Source organism: Arabidopsis thaliana, chromosome 3 (genome assembly GCF_000001735.4).
Source record: "Arabidopsis thaliana chromosome 3, partial sequence".
NCBI lineage: Eukaryota > Viridiplantae > Streptophyta > Magnoliopsida > Brassicales > Brassicaceae > Arabidopsis > Arabidopsis thaliana.
This window is the reverse complement of record NC_003074.8, coordinates 1,634,490-1,652,225: the sequence shown is the minus strand read 5'-3', so window position 1 is coordinate 1,652,225 and position 17,736 is coordinate 1,634,490. Positions and strand designations below refer to the sequence as shown.

The window sequence follows — 17,736 nt, the reverse complement described above, 5'->3', positions numbered from 1 at the left end:
CATAAATTATGGGAGGTAGTGCTTAATGGACAAAGACTTTTTACTACTCTCTGTTCAACGTCAAGAAGACTTGGTAAAAATACAAGCTGAGTTGATTTTAATCTTTGTCGAGTTCAGAGTCTATTATTATGTATATAAAGAGATTGGCATGAAACCATATAACCATCACAATTCCCATTTTTGCTCTTTCATTTTAAAGGAGAAGCAAAACCTCATAGAAGTCAATGAGTCTCATTCCTATTACTTTTTATTTTCTCTTCTTGTTCTTTTCTAATTTTCGAGGTGTTTTTGCTGTTCCTAATATACACTTATGTCATTTCGAACAAAGAGATGCACTTCTCGAGTTCAAGAACGAGTTTAAGATTAAGAAGCCTTGTTTTGGTTGTCCAAGTCCTCTGAAGACAAAGTCATGGGAGAATGGCAGCGACTGTTGTCATTGGGATGGTATTACTTGCGATGCTAAGACCGGGGAAGTAATCGAGATAGACCTTATGTGCAGCTGCCTCCATGGCTGGTTTCATTCCAACAGTAATCTTTCTATGCTTCAAAATTTCCATTTTCTAACCACTCTAGACCTTTCATATAATCATTTGAGTGGTCAAATCTCATCTTCTATTGGAAACCTTTCTCATCTCACCACTCTCGACCTTTCTGGAAATAACTTCAGTGGTTGGATTCCTTCTTCCCTTGGAAACCTTTTTCACCTCACCTCTCTCCACCTCTATGATAACAATTTTGGTGGTGAAATCCCATCTTCACTTGGAAATCTGTCGTATCTCACCTTTCTCGACCTATCTACTAACAATTTTGTTGGTGAAATCCCTTCTTCTTTTGGCAGTTTGAACCAATTGTCTATTTTACGTCTTGATAATAATAAGCTTAGTGGTAACCTCCCACTTGAAGTAATCAATCTTACAAAGTTGTCAGAGATATCACTCTCTCACAATCAGTTCACAGGCACGCTTCCTCCTAACATCACTTCACTCTCCATCTTGGAGTCCTTTTCGGCAAGTGGAAACAATTTCGTTGGAACTATCCCTTCCTCTCTCTTCACCATTCCTTCTATAACTCTTATTTTTTTGGACAATAACCAACTCAGCGGCACTCTTGAGTTTGGGAATATATCTTCACCGTCTAATTTACTAGTGTTACAACTTGGCGGTAACAACTTGAGAGGTCCAATCCCTACATCTATTTCCAGATTAGTCAACCTTAGGACACTTGACCTTTCCCATTTCAACATCCAAGGCCAAGTTGACTTTAATATCTTCTCGCATCTCAAGTTGCTAGGAAACCTTTACCTATCCCATTCCAACACCACCACTACAATTGACTTGAATGCAGTCTTATCATGTTTCAAGATGCTCATTTCATTGGATCTCTCAGGCAACCATGTTTTAGTCACAAACAAAAGTTCAGTTTCTGACCCTCCTTTGGGATTGATAGGCTCTTTGAACTTATCAGGATGCGGTATCACCGAGTTTCCAGATATCCTAAGAACGCAACGCCAAATGAGGACGCTAGACATTTCCAACAACAAAATCAAAGGCCAAGTGCCTAGCTGGTTACTATTACAGTTGGAGTACATGCATATCTCCAACAACAATTTCATCGGTTTCGAAAGATCAACGAAACTTGAAAAAACCGTAGTCCCAAAACCATCTATGAAGCACTTTTTTGGCTCCAATAACAATTTCAGTGGAAAGATTCCATCTTTCATATGCTCGTTGCGCTCTCTAATCATTCTCGATTTATCTAACAACAACTTCAGTGGTGCAATCCCTCCTTGTGTGGGAAAATTCAAGAGTACTCTTTCAGATCTTAACCTACGTCGGAATCGTCTTAGTGGAAGTCTTCCAAAGACTATAATAAAAAGTTTAAGGTCTCTTGATGTGAGTCATAACGAACTGGAGGGAAAGCTTCCAAGATCTTTGATCCACTTCTCTACTCTTGAAGTTTTGAATGTAGAAAGCAACAGAATCAACGACACGTTTCCGTTCTGGTTGAGTTCTCTAAAAAAGCTGCAAGTTCTTGTCTTACGCTCCAACGCATTTCACGGACGGATACACAAGACTCGGTTTCCTAAGTTGCGAATCATCGACATATCCCGTAATCACTTCAATGGGACATTGCCATCAGATTGCTTTGTGGAGTGGACTGGGATGCACTCACTTGAAAAAAATGAAGATCGGTTTAACGAAAAGTACATGGGATCAGGCTATTACCATGATTCAATGGTTCTGATGAATAAAGGCTTAGAGATGGAGCTGGTACGTATCCTAAAAATCTATACAGCTCTCGACTTCTCTGGAAACAAATTTGAAGGAGAGATTCCAAGATCCATCGGTCTATTGAAAGAACTTCATATCCTCAACTTGTCAAGCAATGGTTTCACCGGCCACATCCCATCATCTATGGGGAACCTGAGAGAGCTCGAGTCACTGGATGTTTCCCGAAACAAGCTTTCAGGAGAAATTCCACAAGAACTAGGGAACCTCTCGTACCTTGCGTACATGAACTTTTCTCATAACCAGCTTGTCGGTCAAGTACCAGGAGGCACCCAGTTTCGAACGCAATCCGCTTCGTCTTTTGAAGAAAACCTTGGACTTTGTGGTCGTCCTCTCGAAGAATGTAGAGTTGTCCATGAGCCGACGCCTTCAGGGGAATCAGAAACATTGGAATCAGAACAAGTCTTGAGTTGGATTGCAGCTGCCATAGGGTTCACACCTGGTATCGTGCTTGGATTGACCATTGGGCACATCGTGCTTTCCTCCAAACCGCGTTGGTTCTTCAAGGTGTTGTACATCAACAACAGTCGTAGACGCAGACGAACTCGTTCTGAGGTACCTTTTCCCTTAACGTTTTGTTCTCTATAACTTGAAACCTTTCAATAGAATCAATCGTTGCACTATCAGAATTGAATTTTGATCATCCTTCTTAACTTTGATTTGCAAATAAGAAATCCTAAATCACGGAATTGAAGACGTTCGTTCGAGAAGAAGAAGATGGAGGAATAAAGCAGGAGGATCGTTATGTGAATTCGAAATTGGGCTGATAAAATGGGCTTGCTTACATAATTTAGGCCCATTAATGAAAGACGTCGGCGAAGAAAGCAACGTTGTACGGAGAAAGTAATAATTACAAGAAGAAGACGAAGACATTCATGGACATTAATCATGGAAGGTAGCGACTAGCGAGCGCATGCTTAGTGGAGAGATTCCTGTAAATTTCTATCTTTTTTTTGTATTTTTGTATTAGATGTTGACATATTGGAATTGATATGTCGGTTACTGTAATACCAAATTCTCAACATGGTTTAACCACTACATATAGAAATTGTTCAAAACCGGTTGTGTAATGAAAATTCACGTAATTTTTGCTATGCTTCTATTTTTTTTTCCATTTCGTTAGGAAAAACAACATAAAGAAGACATACCAAAAAAAAAAAAAAAAAAAAAAAAAAAAAAAAAAAAAAAGACATACCAAGACTTGTAATGTTGACAATTCAACGCAGAGACTTTTACTCTCTGTATCCAACGTAAAGAAGACTTGGTTGAAAGACAAGTTATTGAGTCAAGCCAGTGAATTTATCTTTGTGGAGTAGTCTATTATTATGTATAAAGAGATGAGCATGAAACCCAATATTACCATCACACACACATACACACACAAAAAAAAAGAGTTACCAATTTCCATTTTTCTCTGCTTTTTTTTGTTTCATTAGCTTGAAGAACGATGAAAGACTCTTGGAACTCAACGAGTATCATTCCTTTCACTTTTTCTTCTCTCATATTCTTCTTATTCACTTTTGATTTTCAAGATGTCTTTGGGGTTCCTACTAAACACTTATGTCGTCTCGAACAAAGAGATGCACTACTGGAGCTCAAGAAGGAGTTTAAGATTAAGAAGCCTTGTTTCGACGGCCTTCATCCGACGACGGAGTCATGGGCGAATAACAGTGACTGTTGCTATTGGGACGGTATCACGTGCAATGACAAGTCCGGGGAAGTGCTTGAGCTAGACCTTAGTCGTAGCTGCCTCCAAAGCCGGTTTCATTCCAACAGCAGTCTTTTTACGGTTCTAAATCTTCGTTTTCTAACCACTCTCGACCTTTCCTATAATTATTTCAGTGGCCAAATCCCGTCTTGTATTGAAAACTTTTCTCATCTTACCACTCTCGACCTTTCTAAAAACTATTTCAGTGGTGGGATTCCTTCTTCAATAGGAAATCTTTCACAACTCACTTTTCTCGACCTTTCTGGTAACGAGTTCGTTGGTGAAATGCCATTTTTTGGCAACATGAACCAGTTGACCAACTTATATGTTGATTCCAATGACCTTACTGGTATCTTCCCCCTTTCCCTACTCAATCTGAAACATCTTTCGGATTTATCACTCTCCCGCAATCAGTTCACAGGTACCCTTCCTTCTAACATGAGCTCACTCTCTAACTTGGAGTACTTTGAGGCATGGGGCAACGCTTTTACTGGAACTCTCCCTTCTTCTCTCTTCACTATTGCTTCTTTGACGTCTATTAATTTGAGAAATAACCAACTCAACGGCACTCTTGAGTTTGGGAACATATCTTCACCATCTACACTAACTGTGTTAGACATTAGCAATAACAACTTCATAGGGCCAATCCCGAAATCCATTTCCAAATTTATAAACCTTCAGGACCTTGATCTTTCTCATCTCAACACCCAAGGCCCAGTTGACTTTAGTATCTTCACGAATCTCAAGTCGCTCCAACTTCTTAACCTATCTCATTTGAACACCACCACTACGATTGACTTGAATGCACTCTTTTCCTCGCATCTCAACTCAATCTATTCAATGGATCTCTCAGGCAACCATGTTTCAGCCACAACCAAAATTTCAGTTGCAGATCATCATCCTACGCAATTGATAAGTCAGTTGTACTTGTCTGGATGCGGCATCACTGAGTTCCCGGAGCTCTTAAGAAGCCAACACAAAATGACGAATCTAGACATTTCCAACAACAAAATCAAAGGTCAGGTGCCTGGCTGGCTATGGACACTACCAAAGTTGATATTCGTTGATCTTTCCAACAACATTTTTACCGGTTTTGAAAGATCAACGGAACATGGACTATCCTTAATCACCAAACCATCTATGCAGTACTTGGTTGGCTCCAACAACAATTTCACGGGAAAGATTCCCTCTTTCATATGCGCTTTGCGCTCTCTAATCACTCTTGATTTATCTGACAACAACCTCAATGGTTCCATCCCTCCATGTATGGGAAACCTTAAGAGTACTCTTTCATTTCTAAACCTTCGTCAGAATCGTCTTGGTGGAGGTCTTCCAAGGAGTATATTTAAAAGTCTAAGGTCACTTGATGTCGGTCATAACCAACTAGTCGGAAAACTTCCTAGATCTTTCATCCGTCTCTCTGCTCTTGAAGTTCTGAATGTGGAAAACAACAGAATCAACGACACATTCCCGTTCTGGTTGTCTTCTCTCAAAAAGCTGCAAGTTCTTGTCTTACGCTCCAATGCATTCCACGGACCGATACATCATGCCTCGTTCCATACATTGCGAATCATCAACTTATCTCATAATCAATTCAGTGGAACTTTGCCAGCAAACTATTTTGTGAACTGGAATGCTATGTCATCACTTATGGCAACCGAGGATCGGTCTCAAGAGAAATACATGGGAGACTCTTTTCGATATTACCATGATTCAGTGGTTTTGATGAATAAAGGCTTAGAGATGGAGCTGGTACGCATCCTAAAAATCTACACAGCTCTCGACTTTTCTGAAAACAAATTAGAAGGAGAGATTCCAAGATCCATCGGTCTTTTGAAAGAGCTTCATGTTCTTAACTTGTCAAGCAATGCTTTCACCGGCCACATCCCATCATCTATGGGGAATCTTAGAGAGCTCGAGTCACTGGACGTTTCTCAAAACAAGCTTTCAGGAGAAATTCCACAAGAATTAGGGAACCTATCGTACCTTGCCTACATGAACTTCTCTCACAACCAGCTTGGAGGTCTAGTACCAGGGGGAACTCAGTTTCGTCGACAAAACTGCTCTTCTTTCAAGGACAACCCTGGACTTTATGGCTCTTCACTTGAAGAAGTTTGTTTAGATATTCATGCACCAGCACCGCAACAACATGAACCGCCAGAGTTAGAGGAAGAAGACAGAGAGGTGTTCAGTTGGATAGCAGCTGCAATAGGATTCGGACCTGGTATTGCCTTTGGATTGACGATTAGATACATACTGGTTTTCTACAAACCAGATTGGTTCATGCATACCTTTGGCCACTTACAACCCTCTGCACATGAAAAAAGATTGAGGAGAAAGCAATAAACCAAAGTGCAACTATGGATTGGTTTAGATTTCTGTTATTGTTTATTGTTCAGTTTGGGGTGTTCTTCATTTACTCTGTTTTTAGTCAACTTTTTTTTGTGTTTACAATTAGTAGAACAACTCTGTTTAGTCAACTTTTATGTAATTGAGTAAGTCTGTTTCGTACCTCAAATACATTGACACGAAATGTATTGGCACTCAAATAAAGAACAACAACGTGTAGAGTCAAACAAATTGCAACGAATGAAAACTCTAATCATCAAACTCGTAAACCTTCTCGCAAAACGAGCTGAAGAACAATCTAATTGCAGAGTGTGAAATGCACTTAAAAAAAAAGAAAAAAAAAAGAGGGTAATCTAAAGGAGATATGTCGGAGAAAATCTGATAAGCTTGGAGAATCGGACAGCGAATGCTTTCATCTTCGAGGATAAGAGTTGAACAAAAGAAAACACAGGAAAGTTTACTTCTTCTGAATTGGTGATACAGGCGAGGGAGAGAAGAAGGTATTTCGAAGAGGAAGAAGAAGATGGGCCAACCCGACCCGGATTTGGATCCGTTTAACATAGCTCGTGGTCAACCGGTCTGGAATACTCCGGTACAATCAAGAGAGAACCATGACATGTCTCAGCACTCTCCATCACGTCCGGTTAGTTGGCAACTTTCATGTTTATAGTATAATGGGCCTCCTTGGCCCAATATTCTCGAAACATTGGACTATTGGAGTTTCTCGTCATCCTCAAAGCAAGTTATTGGGAGGTGACTCAAAATCACGTTCTTGAAAAATTTTCCGAGTTAAAAAGTTAAACCTTTATTTAATTCTCCAATTTGATTTTCGTTTATATTTCTGGCTTTCGTCCTAATGAATATACACTAGATCTCACTTGTTTTTCTTCATGTACGTAATCATTTTTGGGGGTGGCACGACTAATCATTGCTTGAGTTGATCTTGATCCAAATCTTAGGAAGATAATGCGCAATTAATTGAATTTTCAACCAAAAAATGGACAAAAAGACTATCGCCTTGTAATGATTGCAATTATGATGCTTCTAGTCTTCTAGATACTGTATCAAGTATCAACTGGATAATAAACTATTTATCATTTTCTTACAACTAACAACCAATTAAAAGCCACTCAACATACTAACATTTCCATAGTCCACTCCAATGATTATTGATTATTATGATTAAGATCAGATGATGTTCTCTATGGATTAAAAAAAAAAAACTAGCAATAAAATAACAAGAAAAATGGTCATGTTGGGACTGGGTGGGAGTGGAACGAGAGGCCACGGCACACAAAGTCACAAAGAAAGTGTCATTATCCGGTGCACCGTCCCACATGCGATTGCTGGTAACCACGCGTCAATCAGACGAATGGCATGATCCTTTTTTAGATTGTGCTCGCTAACATGGACCCTACAAGGACCGAACTAATCAATGTGGTTCTCACGTGCCTCTTTTGCCAATTTTAACTTTTCTAACGAAAAAAATATTACTCTGAAACCTCCACATTCAATTGTGATATGACCGGCGTCTGGCCCTCAAACCGAAAGGCTCTCCTCTGAATCCTTTGTTGCTCTGTCCCACGTGCCAGAAATATCATCTTAAATATGGTGGTCTTTCGCAACCCTGAATGGCATTTGTGGTAATTAGTTCTAAATTACGTGAGACAATGCAAAGATTTTGTTTTGCACCATCGTTGCCGACCACATCAAACAGGTCATCGCTCTGGGTCCACTCACCGCTAGTCCGCTATACACTTGTGGGAAAAGGCTTCTTGTAGTACAGTTTCGTCACGGCGTCTTATTAATTGCAAATCTGTGACGTTACGGTTTTCGATTCGGGTTACTATTTTAATGGAAATCTTTTGATAATAGCTAGAGCCTAGAGTATGTAACCCTAAGGTTAGATGGTAATACCGAATCTACCTAAATTTTTGTTATTTTCGGTTTTTCATGAGATATATAGACTGCGTAATTTAAAATCTCAAAATTTGGTTTCACTTTATTTTTATTTTTTTTTAGTTTCGAGGTAGGTATACAAGCATGGACCTTTTGACATTATTTAAAATTTTCATAATTTAGAATCTTCATGTTAAACGTGTATGGCTACGATCTTCGGAACTTTATTCGGTTTGTATGCTCAAAGGCCAACGCCATTTATTTTCTAATTGATTTTTTCCCGTTACGGAAACAATCTTTTTGCATTATTGAACTTAATTACCAAAGTTTATGAAAAGAAACAATAAAGTCTAAATTGGCCTATTTTGATATACTGATCACTTACGCGAAAACATCTACATTGTTATCTACTAGACTAGTCATTAACTCGAAGATAGAATTTCATTTCTTGACCAAAAAAAAACTCAAAAGATAGTTATAATCACAGATTCATTATTGACTTTTGCTTTTAACACTGTAGCCATTTATGTACTATTTATACAAATACCTAACTTTTCAAATTTGTGATATTTTTCACCCTACATTTTAGCCTATAGGTTGGATCATTTTGTCATATTGCATCACTGTTTACTAGTACCAAACTTAAATATCACACGAGCAGTAAATTTGCTATCAATTTTTTCGTTTTCACAAACATATATCTAGTTTCCCTAACCAATAATTAAGTTAAATTGCATTAGGAATTTAGGATTTATAATAAATAGATATATAACCCACTAACGACAAAAGACTATGTCTTGCTACGTCTCTGCCTTTATTATCATGCCACAAGAAAATAAGAGGGGAACAGAGGGAGAACCCCATAAATAAATAAATTTAGAGAAATATCTAAGTTTGGTTCTTCCCTGTGTCTACCCACCGTGATCATCATAAAATGGATTGTGATTTCTGATTTGTGAGTCTATCTTTCTCTACTCCATTAGCTTCCTCTCCCTTGGATGGTTACGTCACTTTCTCCGAGCTTACGTCATCTATATCCGGTCTTCACTTCTTTTTCCTTCCATTCCTCAGCAGCATTGCGTAATCTATCTGGTGTGTGTGTATCACGTCACTTCCTCCTAGTCCCTCTCTCTGTACGTTCTTGTTGTGAAATTGATTTACTTTTTGAAAACATTTTTGGTGCAATTCAACAATATTTGTTTCACAGTTCTTATTTTATTTTTGTAGATTAAAAAGCTTAAATTTCAAAAACAAGAAAATCTTGTTTTCACAAAAATTAGGCAAAGGGTTTCCAATTTCCAGATTGTTTAACTTGATTTTCAATTTCCAATTTCCGAATCTTGCAACTTGATTTCTATAATGATAAGTTATCTCCAAATATGTTTTCTTAAAAGAGAAAACTCGATTTGACTTCAAGTTGAGATCATATCCATTATTATTCTCTATATTACGTACAAGTTATTATATATTTTATAACTCTAGAGGAATGTTAGAGCTTGTGTTAATGGAATTCCAAGTCAGATATGAATATTCTCTTATAATCATTATTGTCCTTATAACTGTTTTAAATACCTCAAATTTATATTTTATCCCCTGTTTTTTTCCCGGGAAAACGAATCTCAAAAAACGAATTTCCTACTTTGACATTATTTTATCTCCCTCTTGCTCTTTGATATAATGCAACTATCTGAAACTCTATGAATTTATCATTTACAGAGTTCAAGATCATATGATATTTTCACTTTCTGGACAAAATGGGACATTTCTCTTCCATGTTCAACGGTATAGCTAGATCCTTCTCGATCAAGAAAGCGAAGAACATCAACAGCAGCAAAAGCTACGCTAAGGAAGCCACAGATGAAATGGCGAGAGAGGCGAAGAAGAAGGAACTTATTTTGAGATCCTCTGGTTGCATTAATGCAGATGGATCTAATAACTTGGCTTCTGTTTTCTCTAGACGCGGTGAGAAAGGCGTTAATCAGGACTGTGCCATCGTCTGGGAGGTACATTACTTCTACAAAAAGTTATCTTAGAGCTGGGTTATTTGGAACTTTTGCAGTCTTTGGCGTTTACTTAGCACAATTCGCTTCGTGTGCGTGTGCCTCTAGCTTGTTTTGGATGCTCCTCTGTATCTAGGGTTATTATCACCAGTCCAAAGATCTTAAGTTTAACGCATTATATGCTTCTACCGTTGATTTTAAGTTATCCGATATTACGGTCTTTAAACACTGATTTGCGAATATTTGTTCATCATGTTTTGACAATTTCTGAAACAGGGATATGGGTGTCAAGAAGACATGATATTCTGTGGGATATTCGATGGACATGGTCCCTGGGGACACTTTGTTTCTAAACAAGTCAGAAACTCAATGCCTATATCTTTGCTCTGTAACTGGAAAGAGACTCTTTCTCAGACCACAATAGCAGAACCCGATAAAGAGCTACAGCGGTTTGCAATCTGGAAATACTCATTCCTCAAAACCTGTGAAGCTGTTGATCTGGAGCTTGAGCATCACCGAAAGATAGATTCTTTCAACAGCGGTACGACCGCTCTAACCATTGTGAGACAGGTAAATGGAGCATCAGATTCATTACCTCATATGAAGAAAATCTTGTAAAAAGGCTACTCTGTTCATTAATCCTTAAGTGGTTTCTTGCTACAGGGTGATGTTATTTATATAGCAAACGTCGGGGATTCACGTGCGGTATTGGCCACAGTTTCAGACGAAGGAAGCTTGGTCGCGGTTCAGCTCACCGTAGATTTCAAGCCAAACCTGCCTCGTTAGTTCCATAAGCATAAATAAATCATGTAAATCTCAGTGCATTTAGCTAAGCAGTTCTGAATCTTTATCTTTCAAATTTTGTTTCTTATTAAAACAGAGGAGGAAGAGCGGATAATCGGATGCAACGGGAGAGTATTTTGCCTTCAAGATGAGCCAGGGGTCCACCGTGTATGGCAACCAGTAGATGAATCTCCGGGGCTCGCAATGTCAAGAGCATTCGGAGACTATTGTATCAAAGATTACGGATTGGTCTCAGTGCCTGAAGTCACTCAGAGGCATATATCCATTAGAGACCAGTTTATAATCTTGGCCACTGATGGGGTAAGAACATTTGAATAAGCAACTTTGTTTTGTTAGTTTATATTGGCAGCGTAGTCATGTAATTGAAACATTATAGGTATGGGATGTGATATCAAACCAAGAGGCCATAGATATTGTTTCCTCGACGGCGGAGCGGGCAAAAGCTGCCAAGCGACTGGTACAGCAAGCAGTTAGGGCTTGGAATAGAAAGAGACGCGGAATCGCCATGGATGATATCTCTGCCGTGTGCCTCTTCTTCCATTCTTCATCGTCGTCGCCATCTCTATAGCAACATCTTCTCCATGCCACGACCTGCAAGTAGGTACTAGTACTTTTGGACCGGGCAAGAAAAGAAAAAATGCTGCAATGTAGATAGACTTGCGTAAAATCGCATTGAATATTACTTTCTTGCCAAACCAGAGTCCTATCACAATCTAAAGAACACAATTGGTTACTTGTAATTTTAATAATCATTTAAAAAGTGGGAAACTTCTTAAGTTATTATGAAACATGTGATGAGGAAACAAGCTTTTGGAACAAGAATCAAACATATATCAACTCCAAAGTTGTAAGAACATATCCGCAATTGAAGATGTATTGTACAGCTTGAGGCACATAAACATTATGATTTACAAGAAGTGTATACTATACACACACATACCTCTGCGAACCTAGGAAGCAATCAAATGAATTTCTTCTTTCTATATAACTAACATCTCTATACATAAGTAACGTGTGAGCTTAGGTACTCTATTAACTGATTAAAGAGAACTGGGCGTACAATAAATAGTGGTTAGTGGAAGACTTGAGGAGCAGTGTAGAACTCAGATTCGTTGAAACCTGGTCTGAGATCTTCTTGATCACACATGAACTGTAATGGGAAGCACACAAGGTTCCCTCTTGTCTCCTTCAGAATCTCCCACGAGTCGCTGCCGCATGATTCTAGCCTCTCCGGTGCAATGCCAAGGTCGATCGTAGTGTGACCCAACTTGTCTTTACAAAGAGCCATATTGTGTCTCAATGCAGCTCTGTGTTTAGAAAGACAAAGTCAGAAGCAGATTTGATCATCTCTCAGTTGCGTTTAAAAAGCCAACGTAGTTACGTATCTTTAATCACTAAAGTTATGGAGATTTAGTTAAAAAGGGATGACGTATGAACCTTGAGCGTATATGTTCATTCGGGATGCACGAGAAGACTTGGTTGTAGATGTCCGTGTTTTTCTTAGCTGTTGCCATCCATAAGTCTTTGTATGTTGCATCTTTGATTGGATCTTCGATCTTCTGAATCTAAACACAAAAAACAAAATCAACATTTTCAAATTTTCTATGGAGGTAACGGTAGTTAAAAGAAGCTTTCAGCTCAAGGAATCTTATCCAACGGAAATAGGATACCAAGACTATCAGAGAACAGAGCAAAAACAAGTAAAAATACTAAAAAGTTTTCGGCTATATATACTCAAATGAAAATAAAGGTTTCTGAAGTCAAAAATGTATAGTAGTAGGCGTTTCTAGAAATTTTTTAAAATTACCTCTCCGGCGTGAAGGCCGAGATGCTCTGACCACAAGGAACATCTAAGACTGTAAGAGAACTTCCCGGCCATCCACTTCATTCCGTTCATCGAAGATTCCACGAATTCTTTGTCTTCAATCACAACACCGATCTGAAACATGATTGATTCAAATGAATACATAACTCTGTTTTGCTGCAATAAAGAATGAATTGGATTTTTGAAAGTACCTCAGAGTCTCGTGAACCTAGTAAGCTCCTATCGTTTATATTAGAAGATCCGATCACTGCGATCCGGTCATCAACAATCATTAACTTGCTATGCACGTAAATCTGGCTAGTGGCAATTGGACCGTCCTCAAACAGCCGTCCGTACGATCTCAAACCATAGAAAGAGATGTAATCTTGCGTCTTGGGACCGAGCAAAGCGTTAAGGTTGTCAAGAATCGAAGTTCCTTCTCTAGAGATCGTACGGTATTGCCAATGCATCAGTGCTCGAACCGTGGCTGCTCCGAAGTCATCAATACCTCCCTGTTTTATGTCGACACATCATGATTATACTCTGTTAACAATTTGTCAATTTGTAATTGAGAAGAAGCAAACAGTACCTGAAATCCAGGGAGTAGCGGAATAACGATCACAACGCGGAAGCACTTGTTCTCTTCATGAGCCTTCAGAATGCGTCTGTATAACGCTTCTAGAACGCGGTTTAGGATCGTGTCCTCTTTTTCTAGCCCGGAGATGAAGAATTGGTTCTGTTAAACAACAAGATTAAGAGATTAGAATATAGAACCAATCTGAGGTGTAGAGATTTTGTATAAAAATGTTTGAATGATTAATTTATACCTCTATGTAGATAAAATGTTCAGCGTTCTGGATAAGCGAACAATAAGCTCTATGAATGCTATCTTCAGGCTGGCTCGTCCCAGCAGACCATTGGCTAACACTTCTGATTATTTGACACCGGCAATCACTCTGCTTCCCAATCTGCCACCACCAGTCGTTCACAGCCTCGTCCAGATCGCTTTCCTCTGAAGTTTCCCCAGGATCTTGTCTTGCACCGCTGTCTAACTTCAGATCTCCTCTGCCGGCGAAATCTGCATCGGTTTCTTGTGGGAGAAGCAAAGGGATTTCTTGGGGCGGTGAGGCAGAAGAGAAAGAGTCATGTCTGGCAAGAACGACAGGTTTGTCAGGGTCTTCCTCTGGTTTAGCCGCTGCGATTATATCGATCTCTCTAGTTCCCAAGTAGTGAGGAAGAACCATGTGGTGGTGAGGCATCAACAATGGAATCGTCTGTTCATTAGGTGCCTTGTTTCTCTAATATAACAAAGACTAAAATATATCAGAACCATGATTTCCAAATGCAAACACTAAAAACTGAAATCTCTCTACCTTAGAGTGGTTCCACCGCTGGACAAAATGTCGAGCCACATCCCGACAAGGCGGTCCCCATAGAGCGCAGTGGACATCGTGCCACGGCATTCGCGGGTACTTTCTCCTGTCTAACTCATCTTTCATCGTTTCTTCCCACGAATTTGGTTCAGATTCTCTGACAATAGAAGCAATTTGTGAGAAAGATGATTCCTTTTGTTAGAAAAGATAATAAAAAGTTCAGGATATTACCTAGGATTGTAGTAATCTTTTCCAGGCCATATATAAGGAGGGCAATCTCCAATCTTGTGCTCCGCTGTATCGTACCGCCCAAAACAGAGATCTAACCCTCCAATGAAACAAACTTGGTAATCTACAATCACTATTTTCTCGTGGTGCGACCTGAAAAAACCACAGAATTCAAATTTAGTTATAGCTAAGTAGTTGTTAAGTAAATCCCTGAAACGATGAAAACTGTACCAGAGGTAAATGCCGGAGGAGAGATGGTCTGGATAACGAAGAACTTTGACGTTCTTGTGAATGTTTTGAAGCCGTTTCTTGCTGTACAAGCTGTTGATTTTCAGCGCGATTTGGACTTCCTTATACAGAAGAATATATATCTGCAACAACTTTTAAATTTTTAGTGTACGCTTACATAAGAAAACAAATCGAATCCTTTCGAGAGAAATGTAAGCTCATTACGCATACCTTAACGCCCTGTTTTGCTTTTGTCTCCAGCAATGCATCGAGCCGCAATGATGGATGATCTTCAAAGGGGCGTTTGAGATATAGCTCCGGACATAACCACCAACCAGTCATAAATATCTGTAGACGAAATTTTAGATTTAAAACTAAGATATTATATGGTACGATTCTCAAATACAAGTTGAGGCAAAGAAATGGAACCTCTGATGTTGCGTTTTGGATTGCAAACGCGATAGCTTCAAACGCAGTGTGACCGTCTACGAACCACTGTGCCTGGCTTCCGTCCGATGTCAAGCCTCTAGGTGGTGCAAACGAACCAAACCGATGTGGACTGTAACAACCAGCTTCGTCCACGGCCTTAACCCACTCTTTAACTTTCCTGCTGCTCGTTGTTCTCAGCCTCACGGTTCGGTCCCCACTAGTAACTTTAAAGCCAAAACGCAATGGGTTGTGTTCCTTCACCTGTTCAGCCAAACGCGGTTGTTCAGAAGACTCTTTAGTACCTTGCAACCCCAATGTGTCGAACACCATTATATCTAGAAGCTTTCCGCTGAATGGATCTTCTAGTAACGCCAAAAATCCTGGTTTCAGAACCGCCCAAACCTGAAAACATTCAAAAATGCAGAAAATCATTCATCTGAGCAAGAAAAATTCAGAAACTTTACAAAAACCCCGAGTTGATTTTGACCAAACCTTTGTCCAGCTAGTTCCGAAGAAACCGAGACAGTGTGTAGGAAGACAGCATCGGACACCATCAGAACCTGGGACGTCCCTCAAGTGCTTCACTGTGACATACCCTTCTTTCATCTTGGAACCGTACTCTCTAGCAAATGAGAGTCTAGAAACTTCTAGGAACTTGCAGACCTGTGAATACGTTTTAAGTGTGACGCAAGAAATCTAAAAACCACAACTAGAAAAGTCTTAGTCATCGCCAGTGAAAAATCTCAAACCTCTTTGGAGTTTACAATGTCCAAGTTCCCTAGAAAGAGACTCAAGTAGCCTTGCATTGCGGTTCTCCCACGATCTACAACTGTCTCTGACCGGCCTATCGTTGGACGAATGATTGGAAGCGCTGCACGGGAAGGAACATTCCTGCATAACATAAATAGCTACTGTTTCAGAAATTTAAACGAAACAATTTTTACTTTGAATCCACAAAACCGAAAAGTTTTATGGCATTTAAAAGCACCTGTTCTTGATACTATCTTCAGTATAGTGCAGAGGAAGAGCACCATCGTCAGGTTCTTCATCATCTTGCACAACTGATCCTTGCATATCAAAAATCCCCAAGCTGTGTAGCCACTCTCTAACCTGTCGAAAACCGCATCTCTGGAGTTCAATAATTATTTGTTTGGCTTGTGTTAGTAGCAAATCTGCAAAGCCTGAACATTCTGACCTGTTCTTGCTTGTCGTGAAGTTCTTCAATGATCAAACGTTTCTTCAACGCAAAATGTAAGTACAGAACTTGAGAAGCCTTCTTTTGTAATGTCCACTTGAACTATACATATACCAAAAACAGAGAATACCAATTAAAAAAGGTCTTTGTTTGTTACTAATAAAAACAGAACATAAACTTTTAGAGAAACAACCACTAGAAATTTCATATATGCATGAATAAACTTCTTTAGCAAGAAATTGAATCTCTTAATGGCATCTCTTTGTCATAAATTTCGTATACATAGACAAAATCAAAACCCTAATCACAATGTAACAGAGAGGAAATCAAGTTCTTTTAAAACTACAAGTCAGACATTGTAAACTATATATATACCTGTTTATACTGAAGCTCCAAGGTGTAAGAAAGAAGCAAGGGACTAAAATCGGTGGTGTCAGGTCTCGAGACCGAGACGATCGCAGCCTTGGGAAGCTCGTCGAATATTTGACTTCCACCGCCGAGAGAAGAAGAAGCTGCCGCCGCCGCAGCATCAGCTCTGGTCATTCTGATGACTCCGTCTGACTTAACGCCGTTAGGAAGTAGTAATTTATCCGTCGACATCGATTAACTCCCCAAACCGTCGTCGAAACTCGCCGTTCACGATTGCATGTCCGAAATACTCGAGATTCCACTGATCAATAAATCGACGTTATATAGGTGTCTATTGATTTTAGATTTTATTTAGAATATAAGGTTTAAATCAGTCTGTCAAATAGTACATTCAACGGCAAAGGGAGTGGTTCCGTCACGTTAGGTTTAACGAATGACCGGGTTGCGTTTCGAGATGATGACACGTACGATTATTGTCACGTGTACGTTTAAGATCGAGGGTATGTATTAACTCCCGTCTACCCTGCCGTGTATATGCAACTTGGTTACATCGTCTCCAAATTGGACAAGAGCTCTGGATTGTTTAATTTTTTAACTGTCCCAGACTAAGTAGCCAAATGACGATTTTACCCTTAAACTTTTCCTTGCTAAAAATAACTTTTTTCTCTTTTTCGTATCGGTTTTCAGAAAAATGGATTAAAAACGATGTTTCAATAAATAAGAAAATCATTTTCGCGTTGGCATGAATTTCATTTTAAATTATTTAATAGATGTTAAGATTGAATAAACTAAGAAAAAAAATTGAATAAACTTTAGAAATGTCATGTACCGAACATTCGCCGGTAATTTCCGGTTCTGTTAGTATGGACTATGGAGGGATAATTTTGTATTTTGCTGATGCAGGAGTTGCTGATGTACGAAGTATATGCCATGCAAGCATCAGACGACAAGAATATCCCAATTTTTTGGTGCTTTGCCAGATCAGAATATTCCCAAACACACTTATTTAATTCTTACAACATGTGTGATGAGAAAAAAAAATGATTTGAGTCTCCATCTCCA

General features: G+C 39.2%; 4 protein-coding genes and 2 long non-coding RNA genes across 8 annotated transcripts; 3 read left to right on the top strand and 3 right to left on the bottom strand.

Annotated features, from left to right (window-relative positions):
* The first annotated feature begins 76 nt into the window (after window positions 1-76).
* On the top strand, window positions 77-3,383 carry RLP33 (receptor like protein 33). The gene is made up of 2 exons (NM_111439.4): window positions 77-2,843; window positions 2,960-3,383. The coding sequence occupies exons 1-2, from the start codon at window positions 225-227 to the stop codon at window positions 2,966-2,968; spliced, it is 2,628 nt and encodes an 875-aa protein (NP_187217.2). The 5' UTR covers window positions 77-224; the 3' UTR covers window positions 2,969-3,383.
* Window positions 3,384-3,483: 100 nt separating this feature from the next.
* On the top strand, window positions 3,484-7,344 carry RLP32 (receptor like protein 32). The gene has a single exon (NM_111438.3). The coding sequence runs from the start codon at window positions 3,736-3,738 to the stop codon at window positions 6,340-6,342; it is 2,607 nt and encodes an 868-aa protein (NP_187216.1). The 5' UTR covers window positions 3,484-3,735; the 3' UTR covers window positions 6,343-7,344.
* AT3G01675 lies at window positions 6,614-6,980 on the bottom strand. The gene has a single exon (NR_140852.1). It is a non-coding gene; the product is annotated as an other RNA (long non-coding RNA).
* Window positions 7,345-7,539: 195 nt separating the features above from the next.
* Window positions 7,540-7,900, bottom strand: AT3G01665. The gene has a single exon (NR_140851.1). It is a non-coding gene; the product is annotated as an other RNA (long non-coding RNA).
* Window positions 7,901-8,972: 1,072 nt separating this feature from the next.
* Window positions 8,973-11,876, top strand: AT3G05640 (Protein phosphatase 2C family protein). 3 transcript variants are annotated; one of them, NM_001337595.1, is made up of 7 exons: window positions 8,973-9,199; window positions 9,316-9,377; window positions 9,961-10,247; window positions 10,521-10,814; window positions 10,908-11,025; window positions 11,125-11,348; window positions 11,425-11,833. In NM_001337595.1, exons 3-7 carry the CDS (start codon window positions 9,999-10,001, stop codon window positions 11,614-11,616), a joined length of 1,077 nt encoding a protein of 358 aa, NP_001326841.1. In that variant the 5' UTR covers window positions 8,973-9,199; window positions 9,316-9,377; window positions 9,961-9,998; the 3' UTR covers window positions 11,617-11,833. The 3 variants fall into 3 exon arrangements, with proteins under 3 accessions (NP_001326841.1, NP_187215.1, NP_974230.1); NM_111437.3 differs by having other exon boundaries at window positions 8,973-9,377; window positions 11,425-11,876; NM_202501.3 differs by having other exon boundaries at window positions 9,052-9,336; window positions 11,425-11,864.
* On the bottom strand, window positions 11,869-17,032 carry PLDP2 (phospholipase D P2). The gene is made up of 16 exons (NM_111436.6): window positions 16,681-17,032; window positions 16,306-16,407; window positions 16,099-16,220; window positions 15,860-16,001; window positions 15,603-15,773; window positions 15,111-15,512; window positions 14,913-15,029; window positions 14,685-14,824; window positions 14,457-14,606; window positions 14,226-14,382; window positions 13,680-14,150; window positions 13,442-13,588; window positions 13,065-13,364; window positions 12,856-12,987; window positions 12,486-12,613; window positions 11,869-12,355 (listed from the first exon to the last, which is right to left on the bottom strand). Exons 1-16 carry the CDS (start codon window positions 16,903-16,905, stop codon window positions 12,121-12,123), a joined length of 3,141 nt encoding a protein of 1,046 aa, NP_187214.2. The 5' UTR covers window positions 16,906-17,032; the 3' UTR covers window positions 11,869-12,120.
* Window positions 17,033-17,736: the final 704 nt, after the last annotated feature.

Coding starts and splice junctions, on each gene's coding strand:
- RLP33 (NM_111439.4), top strand. CDS start 225: ATGAGTCTCATTCCTATTACTTTTTATTTTCTCTTCTTGTTCTTTTCT.
- RLP32 (NM_111438.3), top strand. CDS start 3,736: ATGAAAGACTCTTGGAACTCAACGAGTATCATTCCTTTCACTTTTTCT.
- AT3G05640 (NM_111437.3), top strand. CDS start 9,999: ATGGGACATTTCTCTTCCATGTTCAACGGTATAGCTAGATCCTTCTCG. Junction 10,815..10,907: donor CTCTAACCATTGTGAGACAG/GTAAATGGAGCA, acceptor TTCTTGCTACAG/GGTGATGTTATTTATATAGC. Junction 11,349..11,424: donor TAATCTTGGCCACTGATGGG/GTAAGAACATTT, acceptor GAAACATTATAG/GTATGGGATGTGATATCAAA.
- PLDP2 (NM_111436.6), bottom strand. CDS start 16,905: ATGTCGACGGATAAATTACTACTTCCTAACGGCGTTAAGTCAGACGGA. Junction 15,774..15,859: donor ACATTGTAAACTCCAAAGAG/GTTTGAGATTTT, acceptor ACGTATTCACAG/GTCTGCAAGTTCCTAGAAGT. Junction 14,151..14,225: donor AGCGGTGGAACCACTCTAAG/GTAGAGAGATTT, acceptor TTGTTATATTAG/AGAAACAAGGCACCTAATGA.